This window comes from Contarinia nasturtii, unplaced genomic scaffold (assembly GCF_009176525.2).
Source record: "Contarinia nasturtii isolate CC-2019 unplaced genomic scaffold, AAFC_CNas_1.1 Cnas_scaffold_493, whole genome shotgun sequence".
NCBI classification, from domain to species: Eukaryota; Metazoa; Arthropoda; class Insecta; order Diptera; family Cecidomyiidae; genus Contarinia; species Contarinia nasturtii.
In genome coordinates, this window is record NW_022197846.1 from 2,361,061 (window position 1) to 2,385,927 (window position 24,867).

Sequence of the window (24,867 nt, forward strand, 5' to 3'; positions counted from 1 at the left end):
CAAAAAAAACGGAGCGGACAAGACATTTTCCAATTTGAGAAATGAAATGTGGTCATTATTTTTCTTTCTTCCATAACCATTACCATCAACTTTTCGCTCAGCAGCGTGCGGGCGTGCGTCTCTCTCTCTCTCTGTATTTTTGTGTTTGTAGATATAAACTGAATTTTTGAGAACTGAAAAGCTTGCACAATTTTTTTTCGGCTGTTTTTTTTTCTCCACATTTCCGGTTTATTACTTAAAAGTAATTTTCTCATTTCTCTACTTAAGTTACATTTACAGTGTGTTTGATGTGTTCTTGCGTGTTTCGTAAATAAATTTTTGGAGGAACGAGCGAATGCGATCAAACAAAAAACCAAGAAACGTGACAGTGACAAATAATTTCAATGAATAACATGCTTCAAAAAAAAAGAATCTCCAACTTGATGAAAAAGAAACACGAAGAACCAGAGAAAAAGAGAGAAAGAGAAAAAAAATAACACGAAATGAATGAACGAATGACTGTTGTATTAAGTTTTTTTTCTCTCCTGTTTTAACGTCTCATTTCTCTTTCGTCTATTGCCGGCAAATGTACACTTCGGGCGTTTGTATGTTAACTGTACATGTTTCGATGAAAAATTACTTGCCACAACCGATGCAATGGGTTTGAATGTTTACCGAGATGCTGAATTCGATTTTATGCTCACTTGTTTATGGATAAGAAAAAGGAACTTAACAAAAAAACACACACACACATACACTCCAAATAAAGAAATAATAACAAAATTCACGTATGAAATATTGGGGCAGCAGTGTATTACAAGTTTGCGGATTTGTTTCTATTTCATTTGCCTCGCAGCTATCCAACGGAACATCGTTGGGATAACTATAAACATTACATTTCTGCCCTTCTACTTTTTACAATGCCAAAATGATCGTCATTAAAACATCCGAATTCATCAAATATAATGTGACCATTGCAAAGTGCACAAAACATTTGAATATATTGGCGCAACAAAATGCGCCATTTTTTTGAAACTTTCCAATTACATTTTCTACAGAACACAGAGATAAATCGGAAAATATATGAGCCAGGGCTGTCGAATTTGTGATGTTTCAATTCTATGGTAGAAAATCTGCTTATATTCGAAAGAGTTCAATGAAAATAGTGACGCGAAGTCCAATTCACCTCGAACACAATGAGTTGAATAATACGTCATTTCATCTTGTGAAAAGCTGAATAAAAAGTCCATTCCAATAATACATAAATACTGCATTCATAATACGTGTCGCATTGTTTATATCGATTGTTCTATGTGACACAGATGAGCATAACAATGGACCCAAAAGTACGTGAATTAAAAAAAAGTATCACGACACAAGACATCGACCCAATTTGGACAATTCTGTGTTTATTTTTTCTTCTTGTTTTTTTGATAGAGAAATCTTGTCTGTTCGAACAAGTTTTTTTCGCCTTGATACAACGTAATGCATCATTATCCTTCATAAATTGGCTTTCTATTTGGAATCAATGTTTTTCGAATGAATGCCTCACGAAATAATTTGGTATTTTTATAATCTACAAAAAAAAACAACAACAAAAAACATCTCGAATTATTGATGAACGTGATTTAATTGTAGTTTGTTTTTAATACACTGAGAAAAAAAACATTGTGCCATTAATCGACAACGAATGAAGAAAAAAAAAAGTTTTGATTTCTGTTGTTAATTTATGTGTGTGGTAAAATGGTTTTGGCGGGCTTATGTGGACAAACGACATACAGACTCTTACAATTGTCCTTTCGCATTATTTGCCGCACTTTTTCTTCGATATATCGTTTGTTCACTCTATTTGCAACTCACTCATTCCTCTATTTCTCTCTATCTCCGCGCGTCTCTCTTGTATTCCATACGAATTCGTTTTCGTGTGGCACATTAGTAACGTACGAACGATAAAAACAATCGAAAAATGAAACATAATATACCGAAATTGTATCAATTCCCAACGTCTTTATCTGATGGCTATGTGTGTGTTTTATCTCTTAATTGCATGTAACACAATATGTTGTGGTTATCATTAAGGAGATTAGTACAAATGTGTTGTTCATTTCCAGATACAATTTGTTTTCGATTCTCTCCTTCTCTGTCTCTTCACCAAAAACCATTGGTACCTTTTGAATGTCTTTTACTTCCATTATCCGTTTTATACGTTGATGGCTCTTTGTGGTTGAATGTGAATTTGTGTGCATGGGCCAATGTGTGTGCAAGTGTATTTTTGTAAATGGATTTGGATGCGTGGTTTGCTATTAACTATTGGCCTTTCGTTCTCATTTCAATCGTATGCTTTCCATCGTTTTCATTCAACATTCGAATTCTTAGCCAAAATTGTAACCATGACACTACAAACTGGCTTCGCACTCCTTTTACCATGCATTGAATGTCGGACAAAAAGAGACAAAGCTAACGAGTACAGTTCGGTGGCAAATTGCAGCAAAAGCATACACATTTAACCGAATAAGACAATTGCGTTACACAAACTGACATCCCATTAGAAATGGCCGAAGAAATGAATGGAACGATTCACTAAAATGAGACATAGACAGAGAGACGCAGAGAGCGAGAACCGATAAAGAATGAAAGGAGAAAAGCAGAACCAAAAAAAAAAACTAAATACCATCCAAACCGAAGAAATGACAAAGACAGACCGTTTCGTGTGCAGAGAAACCAGAAACGATACCTAATGTTTGGCAAATATAATCAAATTAATGTGATTGATTGTGTTTTGCGTTTGTTTATTTTATTTTTGTTGTTTTTGTGCCATTGTCTAGTGCTTGCTGCCGTTTGTGTTCGCCTGTGTCTGCCCGATTACGATTATCGGACATTTACCCATCTGTCCCGATGTTTGCGTCACACATTTATTTTGCTTGCCTGTTTGTCGAACTGCTGCTGCTTTTTTTGTCCATCTCGTGTACGCACCGGCACACACTCACTTAAACGGATCGAGAAAAGTGCTGACATTCTATTTTAATTAGTACAGTGCTAACAACAAATGTTAAACACAACTTGTTATGAATATGTATGCGTATACGTGAGGCAACCAAATGCAATTTCAAAATTGTAGTTTGTTTCGCATAACGGCTATTGATCGACAGAACGAGTAAACTACTGCTTTTTTTTCTCAATTTTATAGTAAAGAAAACGGAAAACAACAAATTTTCTACTTACGATATATCTCCGAATGGTGCGAACGCATCCTTAAGCTGTTGTGTTTCTATTTCGGGACTTAAATCCCCTACGAATATGTGATAATGTTCTGAAATTAGAAATGAAATGGTTTTTATTTGGTTAGATTGGTTGGATTGGCTAGAATTTAGTTTAGTATTGCTTAGATCGATTCGTTGTATCGGACTTTGGTGTATTCGTAACCAGCACCTTAAATGAGATGTACGGTACTGGTGAATAAAGAACATGCCTGTATCTGCAATTTATCAATGATCAACACCAATATCCAATATACACAATCGATAAATGAGTGTGTGTGAATTTAATCTAAAACTCAATGGCTATTATCGAATTGGCTGGGCAAGTGAATATCCATCAAATTCAAACGATAAATTCAAATTTCGTTGCACAATTTGGTTTTAATAGTTTTTGCAGTGTGTTGGATTTACGTTTTTTAATGTGCTTTGTCTTTTTTTTATATGTGGATGCCGTTGCTGTTATTTTGTTTAGTATTGGCGGTTGAACTCTTCCCAATTTCGGTCAAAAAGGGTGACGAATTACGTAACATTTTTGCTATTGCACCTGCCCAAATGCATATTCTCATATGTAATTTTTTTCACGCTTCACAAAATCAGCGATTTAGCCGCCATCAATACTATTCAATTTGTGGTTGGAAAATTTTCAATCACACATTTTCTGTGTTGGTATTTCACGTTATGTTACTTGTTCCCGTCATTCAGAGATAGAGCTGCATTTTCAGCTCTCTCATTTATTCAACAAAATATGAGTGTTAATAGGTTAGATTGGCAAAAACGAGCCAAAGTGCATTTAAATATCAAACAATTTAAGCGATCGAACAACAGGAAAAAAAACGATAAAAAAGCCAACAGACGACTACAACTGGCCGGCATATTTGAGCTTATCGGTTTCGTCTGGACATTTGATCGCTCAGCACGGTTAAATTAAATGCCAAAAATAATTTTTACAGAAAGATTTGACAGAGAAAAAACCACAAAACAACAACACGAACAGTGTACATAGAGTGAGTGGGGTGGACGGAAGGAATTGACTAAACTCTCTCATATTGGTTCACCTCGTTTACAAACTAGCGCAACTAAAATGTTAGATTGATATGTTGCAGAGAATGGTCGGTGGCTACCAAACACACCGTGTTCGAAATGATTGCACTATTGACCGAATCAATTGTGATGGAAAAACGAGATACATGCTTAGCAAACTGCAGCAGCAGCAGAAGCAATAGTATCATCACCACCATCACCACGAATTTTGAGCAGAGAAAAAATAGAACGAGAGGAGGAGAGAGAGAGAGAGGAAAAAACAGCTATCATCCAAACAAATCGATGGTGGTCAGCAATGAAACACCAAAAAAAGCCGTTATCCAATTTAATAATATTATTGCCAAAATGTGGTTTGTTCACATGTTAAATTTCACATGGGTCTTTCCGCGGTTTCAACAAAAACAAAGCACGCATTCAAAATACCACCAAAACAACGATAAACAGTCAAGCAAAAAAAAAATACGAGATTCAAACTCACACCAAAAGATAGAGCAGGGCATTAGAGAATGAGCGAAAGGAGCAATGCATTTGCCGTTGACCTGCACATTTATATGTATCATTTTGTGTGCACAGATCAACAGACAGATATGCTCATATCAATCAATAAATAGATAAAACCACCATTACATTATTTGCAATGAATGAGTGAGAAAAATAGATAAAATGCGAACGATATGCATTACTTTAAATAGCTTTAAATAGGATTGCATTGAATGGTGGTTGCGGTGGTGGTGACGGTGGCAACAGTGGTATCGGTGTGATGGTATTGGCGTTAACGCTCATTTTCAAAATACGCATTCATTCAAAGAACATAAATCAATTTTAGTTTTGGGAAGCCTCCATTAAACTATTGGATATTTATTTTACACTAATTCAAATCTACGGAATTGTATGCTGACCGCAAAACATCGTTCAATCTTTTCAATGAAAATGCAAAGATGAGCTAACCTCGATGCCAACTATCACTCTTTGGCTCTCTCTCTCTCTCTCTCTCTCTCTCTCTGTATCGCTCTCATTTTCAATGCTAGAGTTCTATCTTTTTATCTGTTTCTGGCATTGCCCAATACCAAACTCAAATCATTTCGATGCGAATAGCATTTGGAAAATGCCAAATTTCATGAACGTATAGATTTCAATCCCTTTGGTGTTTGATGCTTCAGTGATGTTTAAAATGGCAATGGTTTTGTAAGCCTTTTAGTTCTTTGGCACTTTGGTAAAGTTTTTAACATTCGAAAATACACTACTGTTTCGTGTTTATGCGCAATCAAAATGGAATGTGCGATAGAATTTCAATAGTGTTTTCTCTCTCGCTCGCTCTTTAGTTACAGTTCTTTTCATGTTAGAATTTTAATATAAATGCTTAACTGGTGGAAAAATTCAAAGAAATTTGATCAAAAAGCTGTTTTATTTACATTTTAATCAGAGGAATAAGCATCGTTTTGCTCAATACGTAATCGATATCGTTATCGTTGCCATTATAATTTCATCGGATACTAGTTTGATGTGTCATGGCCCGTTATACAGTGTGTAAAATGAGGAAATCAAATGAAATTCGATCCAGAGAATGTGATGTACCCCTTCACGAATTCAAATGAATTTTTTTTCCCCCGGAACAGAGAATCCGATTCCGGTTATCATCTTCTTTGTAGAATTTCATGTGATTCAGTTACTCTCATAGGTGAAAAAACATCCTATAAGGTGATATCCAGTGATATATATTACACAAAAACCAAAATTGTTAGTGAAATGAGAGAAACAGAAATATGAGGACCAAAAAAATCCCAACAAAACCAAAACCAATTCTCGGCGAAGAAAACAAATTCCGAATTTTAATAACCAAAGTACACTCACATTATTGTTTTCGTCGTTATGCGGTTAATGTTACACATCAAAAGCATCATCACCACACATTTCTCATTCACTCCGTTCTCGTATTCAATCCCGCTATTTCGGTTGGGATGACAATGCTTTTTATGTAACATTGAATCGCATTAAAAATCCGGGCTTATTAAATCGATTGTTTTCTATCTCGTACACGATTGTAAATATGTACATGAACACGAGCAATCGAATTGCATATGCTGATATTTTCGATAGGTGTATGTTTGTTTTATGGTTTTATTCATATTTCCAGTGAAAAATAACTGAATTTTACCACGATAAAGGTGCTTACATCGAACTAAATACCGCGTATCGCATTTCAATGACGGCAAATGTACGGAATGTCATTATATGTGGATATGTTGTTATGCGTGTGTGTCTCTGTGTATTGTGTTGGTGGTGTGATCGTTATTGTTTTTTAATCTCTACCGATTTGCTTCCACTAAAACAATAATACATTTAATTTATGCGATTGTTAATTGATTATAGGAATTAAAAGCAAACAAAATACAAAAGCTTGTGCGCATATTTTCGTTCATTATAAAGCGTTCGTTGAGCGAGAGGGGGCGAGAGAGAGAGAGCGAGAGATATAGAAAAGAATTTGTATCAACATATGATGGCGTCGCCTGATATTTTTGTACATGTGTATAGGTGTTTGTACAGCGATTTAACAACATATCCGAGCGAGACGTAAATCTCATTTCACCATGTTTGCATTGTGGATTTACTCTCCATCCCTGTGATTCGAAAAGACGATTTATTGTGTCGGCAATCAAACTGACACACATTTTGAAAAATAAGCACAGAGTAAAATAATAGGCCTTCACCTCTCTTAATCAACTGCGAAAAATAGTTTTAGAAAAATAATAATAATAATAGTTTGCCAATTCGATGGCTACAATGGAGCGTTCGATTTCGATTCGAAGATGTAAAAATGTGCGATGTCAAAAAGCACTCAACAAATGTCATTCAATTATTGGTTATATGAAACTTTCATCATCACTAATGGCAAGTTCATTTACTAAGTACATGGATTATATAAATCTGACCAATTTTCGATCGAACGTCCGAGTAGTGTCTCCAATGTTCGGTAATGTGCTTAACATTTTGTTCATGATAAAATCCACTAAAACATACGGGTGATGGTGTCTGCTTTCGATGTAGACATACACTAATGCATAATCGCATTTTGTTTGTTTCTTTCTTACGTTTCGTTTGAAATTCAGCTAGTTTAAGATGTCGATTTTCGGGCATAAAAGAGAAAAATAAATGCTAAAATTGCGTCCATTAGCACTTACAGGTGACCTTCGCTCTGTTACTTTACGACACAAAATCGCGTTACATTATCGGATCACAAAATCACTTGTATATAGTCGCTTGTGCTGAACGAATGTCAGAGGGTCACTTTTGCATTCATCAATCGCTTTTTCCTTCTTTTACGCACCACCTTAAGCATAGCACTATGCGACTTCATCAACACGAAGATTACACTTTTCAGTTTTACACCATTTGCAGATTGAGACACAAAATGTGAAACGAACATGTTTTGTTTGAAATATAAAAGAGGGCAAATTCCAAGGGGCAAGACACCGTTTCTACTTCTATCACACATGCGCGCTGAGGGGTTTCCCGGTTTGACCCCCACCTGAGGCAAATCTTTAGGAGATTTACCGGTTTGACTCCCTCTGAGAATTTTTTTCTCACATTTGCAATATAATTGTATAAAAAATAGCAAAAATACGCTGATTTTGAAGTCAAACTTGCAAAATTTCGGTTCGCTTCGCTCGTAAACACACATTTTTACTTGTTTCTCTCATGCAAAATTGTTATTTTCGTTTTCCATATAAATACCCTCCTCCCCCCTCGAGACCAAAGTCAATTTGACCCCCCCTGATCAAAAAAACCGTGCACATGTGTGACTTCTATAGTTTAGTATATCCATTTTTTCTAGTAAACTCTAGTATTCTAACGCATTTTCTATGGAGAAAGGCTCCAGTAACACTTTGACAGTTCTCCGTATACAATATTAACTTCTAGTATTCTCTAGCTTTGTCAATCAGTGTCTATACCTTGAGAAATCCCCTTTTAGATATAATCACTAACGTTGTGCATTTTTCAACTTTGGCTAAATGCTTGTCAAATTCCATTTTTTTCGCCCGCATACCACTTCGCTATCAAAGAAATGATATGTGTAGATTAGTTGAAATATGATTTTATTTGGCCTGATATCGGATGATATTTATCGAGATTTCTCTTTTTTTTTAGAGCGAAAGATGTATGCTTTTGAGAGTAAGCCAACCATTCACATGAGTATAATAAAGTACAAAACGAGATTGAAGTGATGGAACGTACATCGGATAAGAATATGTCGGTTTCAGACATCGTGACATACCATATTTTCTCAATTTACATTTGGTCGAGTGCAAAAATAAGTGAAGAGAGCAGTCGAAAGAACAGAGGGAAATAAATAAAAAAAGAGAAAGCGAGGGTGGTCTGATAAAAGTACAAAGACGACAAAATAAAAAGCGTCTGCTATGCGAAACAAATAACATTATTAACGATTAACGAACAAAATGAAGGGAACACAATTACGTCGTGCATTTTTCATTCCAGCTGCTTTCGGTTATTGACTCAATCGAAACTGAATGCCGGCGGCGGTGACAACAACAGTAAAAAAAAAAGACGAACAATGAAGACGCAAATCGAATGAAAAAAAACCAAAGTCGAAAAAGCAGTGGAGAGAAGAAGAAAAAAAATGATCAAATCATTTTGGTGTGGTCATTTTTTATCCAGTTTAATTTTTCGTACTTTTCGATATATAGTACAGTCCATATATTTAGCGGAAGTCATGTTTCACTTTTTATGTCAGTGTTGTCGCTTTGGGAATATATTTTTTTTTCGTTCGTATCGTGTGGTCTCCAAATGGTTTCTTTGAAATAGTCCTATCGATGGACACGACCGAACACATGCTTTGATTGTACGGTGTACAGTATAAATGTGCCGTCATTCGTCATTATTTTTATAATATAACAAGGCGTAGTTGATCAACGATTATTAACGCCAATAAATTACACAGCCGACCACTGTACGCTTCTACGTTATATTGATTGTGAGACACAGTTTCACTCTGGCTTTTTCTGTCCGACTTTCCACAATGGAACGATTTACACAGACACAAACACCCACCATCCGACAAAACAACAAAAAAACACTATTATAAATCAAATTACGGTTGCTGTTTTTTTGTTGTTGTTGTGTAGGTGTGTAGGTACCCCCGTTCATTCACTTCAATTGCAGAAACGCAGTAATGCATACTTAAAAAAAAGTTTTTCGTTAAACACGCTGTCATAGTTGTATAGTTATAATTTGGAACAATTGATGTCTGACAATAATAAAGTGCACTTTGTTTACGATGAATCAAAGTTTTAATTCCTTGTTTGGCCTCGGGGTGTACGTCACCAAATAATAAGCTTCATGTGATAAATTACAATTGATACTCCTATTTGTATATTGTTCATTTCAATTTCGAATTTTTTTTATCGTAAAAAAAATATCTTTTCTTTCTCATATATATTGGCATACGCGCGTGCGGGGAGGGTGGGCTTTGAATAATTGTCACCATTATATTCGGATTGAAATGATCATTTGTGTAGTCATTTATTCATTCGATTAATTAAATTGAAATTCATTTGGAATTTGATGGTGTGCGATAGCAATTGAGTCGAACATTTCTATTGTATGACCGAAATTCAATTCTCAATTGCTTTTTCAACTCTCAAATCATTTTTGGTCGACGTTTTTTGCCATCCATTTACCTCAATATTATATACTATTAAACAATAATTTAGTTTAATTAAGTCATTCAATGCATTTTGATGGATAAAATTCAGTCATAATGTCCCATGAAATTGATATGGAATGCCTTGTTCTCTCGCTGATGTCGATTGTTTGTTTTTCTCTTTATAATTTTTTTTTGTTTCCCTCGTGAACAATGGAGCGCACGCAATTGCAAAAGGAACATTTTACCAGTTGCGGCTATTACATGATCCATGAAAATGATTCAAAGCGTGAATAGCAAGTTATCGCTTATCTAAATTGGCTCTATTAATGGCATTTCTTTTTATTTCCATATCAGATTTCGATTGATTTATCTTTTGTCTCTCATTCGTTCAATTATGGCTCACTTTTTTTTTTGTTGTTTAATCGAACTTTTATGGTTTGCGATATTCAACTTAAACCGAATCGAAACAAAAACCACATTCATTTATGGCTTTTAAAACTAATGAACAATGAAAAGTTCAACCAATTAACAAAACACGGAGTTTAACGTCATTCGATTTTTAAACCGTGTTTTTCTGTGCAAGTGTGTATGTGGAACAAAGAAATAATTACACAATCGCTTACATCCTTTTTTTATCGCTTTTTCTTTCATTCATTTCGGTCAATATCGATTTTGTCATATAATTAATTGCCATTCTTGTCAAATTAAACACATTATTCAATCAATTTACAATCCGAATTGAAGGAGTCCCATCGCAAAATCTCAATTGAATTGATTCCATTTTTGACGTTGAATTCTTACACACAACAAACTAAATGGTTCGAGTAATTTGTAATTGTTATTAGAAAATATATTTTTTTGATGTAAATGATATAAGAATGAGATTGGCTTACTTAAAGAAAATTGATAAAAATATAATGTTTGCACCCTTGATTGCAACGGTGAAATCCGTATAAAAGTCGAACCTTATTCATTTTCCACAATAATCGAAATTGCAAATCGTTTATGTATTTTGTGTGTGTTTGTCTGTGTGTGGAATAAGAAGGAGAATGAGTGCGGGGAAACCTAAAGAATGGGACACAAGTGATTCGATTGTGATGTGATGCTATTATTATCAGTTGTGAAACGATCGAAAGAGAGCAAAGTAAAACCCATGGAAGCCACCTTTCGCCCAAATGGCTCTGTTACGATATAATAGTGTAGTGTTACATTGAAATGGCCAATTCGCTGTTTTTTGCAATTCATTGGCGGAATGTTAAAAGGAGACCAAATCGAGAAAAAGATGGATGGAAATTCCACTAACCTAATTCATTCTAAGTCAACTTTTCTATTCTTATTTCAAGTCGGTATGTGTATGTATTTTATGTATCGCACAGTTCGCTTGTTTGTTATTGTAATTTTCAATAGTTTCAATCACGTTTTTGGTGTGACAGCATCAATTCAACGGTTATATGTATGGTAAGAAGAGCTGAATTTCAAGTGGCCAGTGGATGAAAAAGAATGAAACACTTGCAACTTGCAAATCGCCAAACGATTTTAGCAAAAGAAAGTGATCAGCAATATTTGCAGTATATAGATTCCGATATCCACATTAAATTCCTATCCATTTTTCTCCAATTCTAACATGTCTTTTTCCCTCATGCCCATTTTTAGACATTCTTCTTTCAGCCATTTCGCAAATCACATTCTCACAAACAATTACGTGTACTACACCCGACTACACCGTATTGCAAACATACACTTCATCCCACACACTTGAAACCCCCAACCGTTACATCAGCCACTTCACATCACATAATATAAATGGAATAAATGTTTGTACCCAAAACGAAGAACACACACACACACACTCACATGCATGGAATGTGAATGTTGCTAATATTACATTATATTATGTTCAATTGACGATTAATGGATTGGACTTTTTACATTTCTCAACATGAATAGATTTTGTGTTGGATGCTTTTGCAATGTTGCTGCTATGTTGTCGAACATCAACAAAAGCGAACGGATGCTGCAGAGAAAAGAAGAAATAGCGACAATATTAACGGCATCAACAACAATAACAATATCTTTGAAAAGTGTGAGAAAACATGGGTTTCGGGTATGTTTACGTTCGCGTGCATTACGTACGTGTGTATTTTTTTTTGTTGTTGTTGCAGCACGTAAGATGTAAAATGTCGCTGAATATCGCTTATTTGATTTTAAAGTAACATATATGATTATCGTTAGCTTTTGATCGGATTTTCGGACGGTAAAGAAACAACTTAACGAAAAATGAACATGAATTTGATCGAAATGAAGGAGAATGAGCAATAGAGAGACGGTACATGCACGAAGAATACCTTCTTGTCAACGACATTTTAATAAATGATTCAATTTACGGTATGTACCATGTACTGGATGTGTCAACGTTACATATATAATGCTGTGTCGTTTGGTACAGGTAGCACTCAGTGTGAATATCGTTTCGCATAAGCTATCAAATGAATAGTACACAACAAATTTGGTTGGCATTGAAGTTTCGAAACATGCCATTCATTTCGTTCTGATGCTTCGGCTCTCTCTCTCTCTCTCTCTTGGTTTGGAATAATCGGCATTGGCATTGTATGTAAATCGAAAATATATCTATGCAGCTATCTTCATCACTCAGACGCATCACAATTCATTTTGGATGTTTAGCACTTTTGTAATCGTCAACGATACTTGTCTTTGAATATGCCGATTCATTTTATTTTTACCTGATTGCATTTCACAAACTATAGTATCACCCAAAAAAAATTTACTCCTTTTCTGTCAATGTCATTATTATCTCGCTCGCATTCTTCCATTCGCTAACATTGCCGCTCCCCACTCTCAAAATAAATCAACAGCACACGTTGACTGACAAGAGCTAAGCACGTACGATGCAACACAATCGAATGTCATTACATTATGTCGTTAATCTATTACATCTTAATGCAAAAAAAACTGTTTATTGTCACATTCTCTTGTTCCTGATATTATTGTCATTCGATCAACGCTCGATTGGGAGCGAATCAAGCGGGTTGAATGCAACAAAAACAAAACGGCATCGACGAAGAGACATCAAACAAAATAAAAGTGTGTGTCGTTTATCGTTTTGGTGAAATTCATTTAATACAGAATAGGAGCTCAAAGTGCTGTTGTCATCGTTGTGATAGGGAATACCAAGGAAACACACAAAAAAGGCTTTCATTTTAACCGTTCGCATTTAAAACACATTTGAAGCACAAATGAATGCGTTTGCCAGTTGATTTTCTTCCCTTTTTGGACGAGCAACGGTTTATGACCGTATTTATAAACATCAAGCGAAAAACCACATAAAGTAATGAGCGAAATAAAGTCGAAGGCCACATCGAGCACATCGAATGCCAAAAACAGTGACGGCAACCACTTTTTTTTCTCTCTCCATCTCCACGTATACTTGCAAAAGGAAATGACAGTGGTGCCGTAATAACAATGGCAGAAAAAAAGAGAAATCAGAAAAACGGGCCAAGAATGACAAAGAAGTTGTAGTAATAGAATGAAAAGAGACAGAGAAAAAAAACAACAAGACATTTCATTAGTTTAAAATTATTGTCATGATATATATTTGAAAATGAAATTCATTATATGCTTGTATTTTGACATCCGTACCCAAATGAATACGAACCGAACACCGAACTGTGTTTGGCTTGTTTTTTTGTTTATTTGCTCGTATTGTGAGAGCGAATGAGCAAGTAAGTGCGCGCACGTGTGCTTTTCATTTTCGTTCAATTTGTACACGCTTTTATTTATTCAGTTTTGGTATATTTGTTTGTTATGGTCCCTGGTTTTCTCTTCTCTCTCGCATTTTTTCAGCTTCTTCTTCTTCTTTTCGACATCTTTATCTGTGGTATGCTCTTTAAGCTTCTTAATTTTCTTTTATTATTAAAATTAATTTTTGAGTCTTTTTTTTTTTGCTGCTACCGTCTACTTCCTGTCTTTGAATCTCATCGGAAGAGGCTGCCTGTATATGACAGAGATCTGTTCTATTTATTTTTTGGATTTAGGGAGATGTTTTATTTGTTTGTTGCCGATGATCCGTTTTGTAATTTTACAGATCGGAATGTAGAAAAGTTTCGAACGGAGGTGAAAATTCAAATGAATGCATAAAACAGCACAAATACATACACATATTTTCAAATAATCTGAAAAGTAGCTTGAAATAGATTTTTTCTTCATCTGTTTGCATATTTATGCCCCCACCACCATATTCTGTATTGTATTTTCCAAGGACGTTTGTTCACATCAAAATAAGAAATTGCAGAAATTACTTAAATAGCATTCAACTTATTTTATAAATAAAATCTTACATTCTTTTCTCTCTTCATCTCCTTCTCCATGATTCAATTCCGTTTGAAAGTGAGTTGTTGCTCACTTTTTGATTTCATTTATTTATTCATATTTCTTTCTTTGCATCAAAGCGAAAACCACGTGAATATAAAGACGTTGAGGGGGAGAGAAAAAAAATATATTCCGAAATAAATTGTTGACGGAAAATTATCTGTCAAGCTATGTAATTAATTATGAAAATGCCAAACTTACAAAGGGAAAATAAAATCGCATTCATAGCCTTTTATCGTGCTATTTGCATTCAAAAGAAGTAAGCTTTGACATTGGTGGGTGTGTGTTTTGCGTTCATACTCTATTTTGAGCGGACATTACAGTGCGATGTAATTTCGAATGACGGAGAAAGTAAAAAATTGGACTTTTTCGATAAAATTTGAATGGAAGTCTTATGAAAACTCAAAATATGTGGACTGATAATTTTCGAGGTCGAACTGTACATACAGTCATACATACTTCAATGAATAAATCATAAACAAATTAAAATAATTGTGTACATTTTTATAATTCATCAAGCAGCATATTCATTTTCACAACACATTTTTATAATTGATTTGTATTTTTATTTTTATGTCTCTTCCCACACCGTATGGAACTCATGCATATGCAATGCAATTCAGTCTAGCATTTATTTCCGTTAGTGCATAAATGGACAAAAAATCCAACTGGCATAGAGCAAACATTAGCCATTCAATATGGACTTGTGAGTATAAATAATGAGTAAGCCGAATATATAAAAGCTAATATAGACCAAACGCTGGGAGCTATGGTAAAAATAAAAAAAAGTTCCAAATGGAAAACGCTTAAAACTTTTCATGAGTACATGCACTCAACTTTTTACGTATTGATCTCGATTCAATTTTCACCACGATTTTCGACGTGTGTTTTTTTTCTCCACATTCAACACATCCCAAATTGAATGCAAACGAAAGCACAGAAGCACAGTGCCAATGCCAATAGTCCATTCATTTTCTATCTCGTGTGCATGTGTTTTTTATATTTTGCGATTATTAATGAGAGTGATTTGTTTGGGCATATTTATTCTCTTTTAAATAATAATTTTTTAATTCAATTTGATGTGAGCGTTTTTTCTAATTCTGGTTTTCAGCCTTGATTTACAGTGTCAACGAACGATTTGATTGAGGTTTTTGATTTTATTAATCAATGCATGCATTAGGTAGGTAGAATCTACACACACATCAACAAAAAGTGACCGAAATTTTCGGCATACATGTTGGATCCATGTGGTGGATGATGCTACGGATCATTCCAACTCTTATTTTTTGATGAAAATCTAGTTTTTTGAATGAGTGCATTTTTAGACATTCAATCGTTTTCTGTGCACGAAAAAAAGAAGAAGAACCAATGCTATCAACGAGAATGCTATGAGAGGTCATCAAACTTATAATTTTTAAATAATTTCGAGAATCAAAGCAAAAAAGGGATATTTATAATGGCTTGGAACCATATATCGTTCGATTCAACAACAAAACCCACGCTTATCATAAATCTAAACATTATTTCTCTATGGTGCACCAACCATATCCAGGCAATGAATCCAATTTTTCATTTAATGACTATATTGAGTACAGCATTTTGACAGCAACATGCGAAGCCTTTTGCAACATTCGATATTGATGCTGACACAACAGTATTATTTGGTTAGTGAAAAGCTTCGGGAAATTTTTTCGAAGTGAACAATATAGTCAATTGGCACCGATTGCTTTCGAACAATGTAAAAAGCGAACAAGAATGCCAAAATGAAATAAGGTGACGAAGAGGTGGGGGGAGGGAATCGAAGGAAATTGGAAATTATAGCTTGTATTTTCGGAAATTTCTAAGGCCATCGGTATGATAACGGGGCGGAATGCATATAACGGCACATCGGAGAAAAATCAGTTTTATACAACTTCCACACACTGACACATTACCTCATTGATCACTGTCGGCACAGCCGTATCTGCTCTGGACTCTTGTTGAGCATTTAGTCGTCAACAGGAAAATTGTATCGCTGAAGGCATACATGTTCATAGTTTCATCAAATCAGACAGATTTCACTTCACTTTCTTCCTCTTCATACATTCATTCCATTCGCTCAACATTTGTCCATCTCTTTCGTTTTCTTTGTATCATTCGGACCCGTTCATTGCCTTCGATGACATAATGTGCCGCATGTTTTATTTATTATTGAATATACCAGCATATTAGAAGGGAAACAGAGTCATTGTTTGCATCCGGTAGTTTATGTATTGCTTCGTATCAAAATGTGTATAGATTTGTCTACCTTCGGGTGGTGAGCTACCATGTTTCTATTTCGAATATTGTGTCCTCGGCGATTTACACTACAATAAGATGGAAGGATGTTCAATGGGATTGGGCGATTTTGAGAAACAGCATGGAATGAGAAATGACAACGAACAAATCCGATGGAATGATCAAAAAAAGATGCAATAATTTTCGAAATTTTGTTTGCCCACATGCCACATATTCATTAACATGTTCGTTTGAGTGATGGAAAGTCCAAAAAAAAAAACACAAGTATTATTTATGTATATATCATCGGAGCGTGTGTCAAATTGTGTACTTTTATAAACAATTGGAAAAAGATAACATTTTCAGTTGATTTCGAATGGTACACGCAACGCATAATATCGACAATTAGCAAAAGCATTGAACTTATCCATTTGTGGGTAGTCATATGCAAACGTTTCCATTCGCTAACCAATTTTTTGTTCATTTTCTCTTCATCTACCATCAAATCGACCAAATCAAACTATCTTTTTGCATGGGATTTAAGTTTGAAACTTTTGATAAGTATATTCTATTTGGGTCACCAAAGAACCATGAAAAAAAAATCTGATGAATAAAGCGTATTAGACAGCATTAGACATATAATTCGATTTATCAAAAATTAAATCTCACTATAAAAAGAGATCGACTATTCGACTCTTGTTCATTCAATACTGGTTTTTTTTTCTCGTCGGAATCATTCATTTGGTGCACGAGAGAATAATAGTGGTAAAAGTCAATGATAAAAAAAAACCACACCGACTAGTTGGAAACCAAACAAAACGACGATGGAAAAACTTTAGCTTATTAAGCACCAAAACTGACAGACATTGGAAATTGTGCCTTGGTGAATATGTGATGTAAGCGCGTTGGGTTATTTGTTGGTCGACGACAAGGCACATTCGCATACACATACCAAATACGTACGAGAGTGACATACACAAAGAGTTAAAATGAATAAAGCAAAAAAAAAAAAAATTTTGAAGTGCACACAAACACATATCGAGTCGAAGAAAATCTATAAAAGTTAAAAGAATCGTAAAATTCACTCTCTGGGGAAACAATAAAAGCGCTATTATTTGGTGAAATATTCTCCGTTTGTTTCTCTCTTTCTTTCTCTCAATCTCTGGTGTGCGCATCTTGTGTTCGAACTCTTTCCTGTGCCATTATCCTTTTTTGAATGAGTTTGGTATTCGTTTCTTTTTGTTTCCTTTTCATCTGTGTACTGTTTGGATGTGTGTTCTTGGGTGGCGAAATTTCTTTTGCTTGTAATGTCAGCACTTCCCGATCTCTTTTCAGCCGGGGCCGACTTCTAATTTCATTGCTGTATCGATTCGGTTTTATGCGAGTGGAAGAGAGAGACTCTCGTGATTATTAAAAGCACATTTGTGTATTTGTATGTGGGTGTGTGTGTGTGTGTGTGTTCATGTGCAATGTGCATGCATCGGTTGTCTATTGCCCTAACACGACTTTTCGTATTTATTACGGTGCATTCCGGCTGATTAAAAATTTCATTCCAATGATTGTGATGCAGTTGACGACGTCTGTGTCGTGTGACTCAGATGCCGTTTTGTATTTGGATTGTAAATTTACTTGATCCCCGTCGTCAACATACACTAATGCATACATTCACATCTGCACACACACTGTATAAAACAATGAATTCCGAACTCTTATGGGTTCTTTTTTTCTCGCTCTGTTCTGGCGTTTTGTTTGTTTCATTTTCACGGCGTACACGCCCCATAACAAATCCGAAAATCAAGAGAAACGGAATTAGCAAACAAAACCCATTTTATTTTTACCAGCTTAATTTCGTTCTACACTACAATCCACCATCACACCGAAAAATTGTCCAATTTCGCTTGTTTCGAATGTTGATTCCCAGTTCGTTCTTATCACCATGTAAAATGAATCGTCGACAAATGGTATTCGTAATACGAATCATGTAGCAGTTTGACAGTTTATTTTTGCTATTTTGCTGTTATTGGCCCTGAACCACATTTTTGCTGGAATATTTTTGTTTTGTCAGTGCGCGCTTTCATTAGTGAAGTAAACGTAACCATTTTACCCAGTTAATTTTATGTCATCATCATCATTCGTCACGCATTCATTATTTATATCGACAAACAATATTCAGCAAATATACCGAAAGTCATGTACATTTCGTACGTTTTGAGCATTTTGTTTGAATCCAGTTTTTATGTTCCCTCCGATTCTTCTTCAACACATACAAAACAATGCTAATGGAGTAAAACAGGCACACAAATTTGCTGCTTGACTCGTTGATCAGGCGAACACAACCGGAAATATACAACTGACTTTCGGAACAAATAAAAGACGATAAACTTTTCTGCTGCTTTGTGTCTCTTGATTTTGGTGTTTTATTGTTGTTTTGTTTTGATGCGCGTATGCGTACAAAAAGTTGTAATGAATGATCGTGTTTGCGTAAATAATTAATAAAAAAATACGAAAAGTAATGATGTTTGCTAAAAAATTTAATGAATCGTACAATTTTCGCTGAAATAGTAAAAATTAAGACACCGAGATGGATGGCGAACGACACAGACAATTGTCTAATTTCATTTGATTTGATTTAATTAACAGACTTACTCAATTTGTCTTTTTTGAATAACGAAAAGACAACCAAAATTACGGAATGAGGAAATAGAGAGAACGACACCTGTCCAGAATGCCAAAAGTTCATACCAAAAAGAACAAGATCAAGGCATTGATAACGTAAGTGGCTATCGGGAAAATTCCTGCTTTGGAAAATAAACTTTAGTTTTCACCCTCGTTTTTGGTACGTGTGTGTCTCTGTGTGTTAGTCTTTTTGTCGACAAATTGAATCGATTGCACTTCGATTGATTTCAAAATCGTACGGAAAACTGTTTTCAAAGTGAACCAAGAAAGAAGTAGAAAAAAGAAACCACCAAGAAATAAGAAGATGAGATGAATAAGAGATAGAAAAAAAATCAACAAACTCCGGCTTGTATCCCATCAGAATGACGGAAATTGTCCACAAGTGGATCGTCGTTATCTTTCAGTTGCATCCGGATGTTATAAATTTCTTATACCTGCTGCTTGATATAAAAGAGTAAATGTGATGATGGTACCTCCGTCTCTCTCCCCCTCTCTCGGCTGCTGCACCATTTTAAATGTTTGTTAATGAATCGAACGCTTGATTACACTGTGACGGCGTGAAAGAGTTTTAATTTTAGTCTCATCAAAAGAACAGGTGCTTTTTTCTACTTTTCCGTTTGCCGCATCATTGGACCCGATATCATCCGATATACATATATTTTGACCGTTAGTAGTTAACTTTTGACACATGCGTTTATTTATTTAATCTACATTGACAATACGTGTGACGGATTGATTGTGAAATGATAAAATTAAAGCGTTACCACATCTGCATTTTGCCATTTTGAACTTTTATCGATGGCCCTTGAACATTGGCGTGATAAATTGGGCGAGAAAAAATTGTGAAAACGAACAAAAAATGACCGACAATTGTTCAAGTGTCAGAAGTTTTCAACGACCAGCATTTTCCATTCCATGTAATTATAGAAAAATTGAGTGAAGTGAAAAAACAGTCGGAGATTGCAGCATGTACGTAGTGTATCAGCTTTTAGACATTATTTTCATTTGTTGATTCATTGTGAGTGATAAAATGTTCGAATTTATTACAGACGTTTACTAAAAATCTGCGATCACAATTTCAATCATGTTAAATTTGGCTGCATTTTACTTCAAACTTTTGTTGTTTTTCTTTTATCTGTCGAATCGGGTGACTTTGATGCGAGAAAGGTTTATTTGTTGAAGAAATTAGCGTTGTAAATAGAAAAAAAAAACGCACCGGTAAAAGCAAAAAAAAGCTCACGATGCATACAAAGTACACACTAAGCGTCCTAAAGATAAAAGAAGATTCATGACAGAAAAAAATCCGACCGTATGTGCACACAATTCCTATACATGATCGACACTACTATATTCACACTATTTATCTGAGTTTTTTTTATTCGCATTGGGCTGCTACTGGTTTCCCCCTTAAAGTCGATGTTGTGTCCATTTTTTTTTTCATTGGCTCATTCCCATCTCTTTTATTTTGATACTTTGTTGTTACTGACGTTTTTTTTTCTCTTCATCTTATTTTTACCATATTTTTTTCGTTGTTGTTTTCCCGTATACATGCACTTTCGCAATTTCACATGTTCATATTGGAATCCGTTCAACGAATAAGATATAGATTTACTTTCAAAAAAAGCTTTTTAGCCGTGTGTGTGTATGTTTTGTTTTTGTGCGCCATGTATTAATGCGCTGGTGCATCTATTCTCATCCCTTCACTCTTTTCTCTGCTGGTTCATTCGGCATTTGTGTTTCGGTGCAAGATGCATTGACCAGATTTAAAAGCATTTAAAATTCTAATACAAACGAGAAAATAGCACTGGATACAGCAAAACTGAGAAAATTCACAACAAATTTCCGCTACTATCTCTCGCTCTCTCTCAGTCCATGCACTTTTGTTTGTTTTTCATTCGCTCTCTGTGTGTTCACATCTGTTTCTTTTTTATCGGTCTCACTCTGTCTCGCTATATGCATGCGATGCATTTATCTTTATGAACAACAGAGAAAAACGGGATAAACTTGTGGTAGGGCGCTTCGTATGCTTAGATATTGATGCTGTGCTCTGTGCTTGGCCAAGACATTACTAGTGTATCTTTCTCTGCGGCCCTCTCCCTCCCCTTGTTCGTACATTTTGGACGTTTTCGTTGAGCACAGCAATGATAGAACAACAACAGCATCGCATTCACACAAAATGCCAAGGCGACAAAATGAGTCACACTGAGCACAAAAAAAGCAAACAAACACACTTCGAAATTTTAATTCGATATTTTTTATGCAGTAAACGTGCTAACCTTACATTTGAATATTTTGTGTGTTAGATTTTCGTTTATTTTTTGTTCAACATTTAATTTGGAATAATGAGATTTTTAATATTTTTTCATACAAACATTGAAAAAGTCAAAAAGTGTAAAAATCTCAGCCCTAAACAAAACAAACATAGAACTGATGATGACGACACTGGTTCAAGATCTGTGTTTCAATATTTTTTTTGTCGTCGGGGTATGGTGGGAGGTTAAAAGTGTATTTTATGTGTTTGTTGTTGGATTGATGTCAACGTTGTTGTTGTCTTCGTTGTCATTACAATCTCGTCGTCATTATCATCAACATCGTCAAGCTTCGAGCTGAATAGGAGACCAAATGTGTATTTCAGCTCTTGTTCCATGTGTATATCATTTTACATTAGTGGATCGTTTCATTTTTTTGCCTCTGTTACTTTCCATCTTCTACTTCTTCTTTTTTTCTGCTAGATGTACTTTTCACTACTCGCTATTTTTCGCTGGTGGATGTTGTTACGAACATTTTTCTGTAATTCTCTCGAAAAATGTACATGCTATTGTGTTGCAATAGCAGTAGCATCAGGATTGTTGTCGTTGGTGTTGAGCTTCTATATTTCTGTTAAGACTTTAATTTAATTTTTTTCGTTTAAGGGATTGAAATGGGTTTTCGCTCCTACATGGCATTTTTTTCTTCTTTTTCTTTTTAGCCCTTGCTCGATTTCTCTGTGTTCTCTCTCTCTCTCTGTGTGTTTTTTTTTCTCACTCGTTCGTATTATTTGCATTGGGTATGTCTGTGAAATCCAGCTCAGAGGAAATGGTTTTAGTATTTTTCTTGTTACTAATCTTCTTTTATATATATGTAAGTGTATATACAATACCGATTTCGTCTAATTTAAACTTTTTTTTTATGCCATCACTGCATTTGATTCGTGCATTACAAGAGCGAAAGCTGCATGTAAATTTGGATTTAAAAAAGGCGAGCTGTTATGGTCGTTTTCATTGCATGTTGCTGTTTTTGTCCGGTTCTCTATTCTGTCGTATAGATTTAGTCATCCCTTTTTTCTTTTTATTTGCATGACTTGGGCCTTTTTTGTCCCATATTGCGAGAGAGACTTGATTTACATTCAAATTTTGTTGAGCGATTGATCTTTTTTATATTTAGTCGTATTTAATCGGTGGACAAACGAAACAAAAACGAGTTTTTTCTCTCATCTTCTTACTTTTTCATCGCAGTTAAATTGCAATAAAAAAAATATTTGGACTAGTTTTTTGGCTAGGAAAACATCAAAGATTTTTACTAAAATAAACACATTTAATCCTTTCAAATGTGATACTGATGCAAATATTAGTGCTCGTCTAAAATCAAAACCAAAAGTTGCAAAAAAAAATTATCTGTTTGCATAACGAAATACAGGGATATAGCGAAAGGTACATATCATTTCATGGCGGGTAAATAAATTTTATTGAATATATATTTTTTCCCTCTTTATTCGCTCATCGAATGAAATTTGCACAAAAATGATACTTAAAAAAAGTATATATATTTTAATTGCGCATTCAAAACTCATTTCAATGAATATGAGTGCATGAAATGCGATTCAACGGTAATCATGTAAATGTACATAGCGCAATTTTCAATCATCGTCATATTTATAAAATGTACGACGCATGGAAAAGCAAGAGCGAGAGCGAGAGAGAGAGAGAGAGAGAGAGAGAGAGAGAGAGCGAAAGATAAAAATATAAACAAAAAACGGCAAACCGTAAAATGCCTCCGGTACTAGTTTATTTGAATGCGGTGTTTCGAAAAAAGTGGTGACAAATTAAAAAATTAAAAAGATAAAATTTAATTGCGTTCCGAAATGGTTGGAGCTGCTCTCTCTCTCGTTCTCTCTTGTTTTTATTGTTATTATTATTGTCCATTGGTGGATAGCATTTATGTTGATATTTTTGCTGATGGGCATAGGTATTTATTTTTTTTCATTTTCAGTTCTCGTCTCTGCCTCATTGCCTATCGCTAAATAAAATTATCGTTTTGGTTTCCAATTAAATTCAAAAATTTAAAATAATATCCGTGATTTTATTGCCCGAAGTTGTATACGAACAACATGCATACAGAACAGTTGAATTTAAATCATATGTGATATCGGTACCTATGCATGTATTGTCCTTCTACCTCCCGCTCTCTCTATCCGATTTCATGGTATGAGTGAACGGATAATGGGAAAGAAGCCGTCGATCACAATAATGCAGCAAATTGAATAATTATTTTATCAGTTCAATGCGTATGTATCCTCACGAGCTCCATCAAAATCATGTTTGGTTTGGGCTTTTTTCTTTTATTACCGCTTGCTTGTAGTTTTTTGCTCTCCGTTCTCTCTCACTCTCTCTTGTAGCTTCATATTGACGAAATATGATTTAATTTTAATGTTTTAACGTTTCATCGTTATACCTAAAACTTTTGTTTCATTAATTACGAAATCCACCAAAAAACACGAATCCAAATCGAATCAATCACAAAATTGAATAATGTGATTCGGCACATAGATAAGGGTCAGTTCAATGATTAAAACATTTATATACGCACCACATCTACATGATGGTGTACTTGTGTTTGTTGCGTGTACATTATGTACATATATACATGTAAACACAGGCTGGAGTAATTAAAATTCATTCATTTTATGATTTCATTATTATTTATACCAAATTAATGGCAAACAATTTTGAATAATTTTGGAATATTGCAAGAAAAAGGTACAATGTCAGTTGTGCATGAATAAAATCACATCACTTCCACTGATTTTCTTTTTAGATTCGATGTTGGATTTTGATGATGACGAAAGAGTGTATGTGATATGAAAAAAAGTGTTGGTTAGAAATTGAGTGAATTCAAGTGGAAATTGAGTGAACGCAATGGTTATCTGTGGTTTCTGGTGGAGCCATGCTTCGTTTCTACTCAATGTGAGAGAGAGAGAGAGTGCGTCCAGTGCTGTGCAATGTCGCTGTTCACGTGAAACTATACTAACAACGCTTGAAATGGTATCGAAGAAGTATAAATTAAATGATTCGAATCAATCAGTTATCGTATCGAATGTATGTTAAGCCGAGAAGAGTACTGCATTGGCTGTATTGATGGTAACGGTTGTGTAAGTGAGTTACACAAATTGAATTGAGATGAAGGTAAACAAGTTTGAAGAGACCACGGTCGCAGATGTGACGAACAGTAAAACAAAGCAAATTAAGGGCAAAAAGGGTAAAAAAGAGCTAAATCAAGGAATTCAATCGATTTACAAAATAATCACAAGACATTAAAAATGTATCAGTGCTTCCGTGCCTTTTCTGTAGTTGA

At 34.8% G+C, this 24,867-nt stretch overlaps 1 protein-coding gene across 4 annotated transcripts in view; it reads right to left on the reverse strand.

Moving 5' to 3' along the window:
• The window catches only part of LOC116339114 (nucleolysin TIAR), a 400,815-nt gene that overhangs the window by 191,060 nt on the left and 184,888 nt on the right, over positions 1-24,867 (reverse strand). For all 4 annotated transcript variants that reach the window (XM_031764788.1, XM_031764786.1, XM_031764785.1 and 1 more), the window contains one exon: positions 3,202-3,289. In XM_031764788.1, the coding sequence (XP_031620648.1) occupies positions 3,202-3,289 (88 nt within the window). The remainder of the gene's footprint in view (positions 1-3,201; positions 3,290-24,867) is intronic.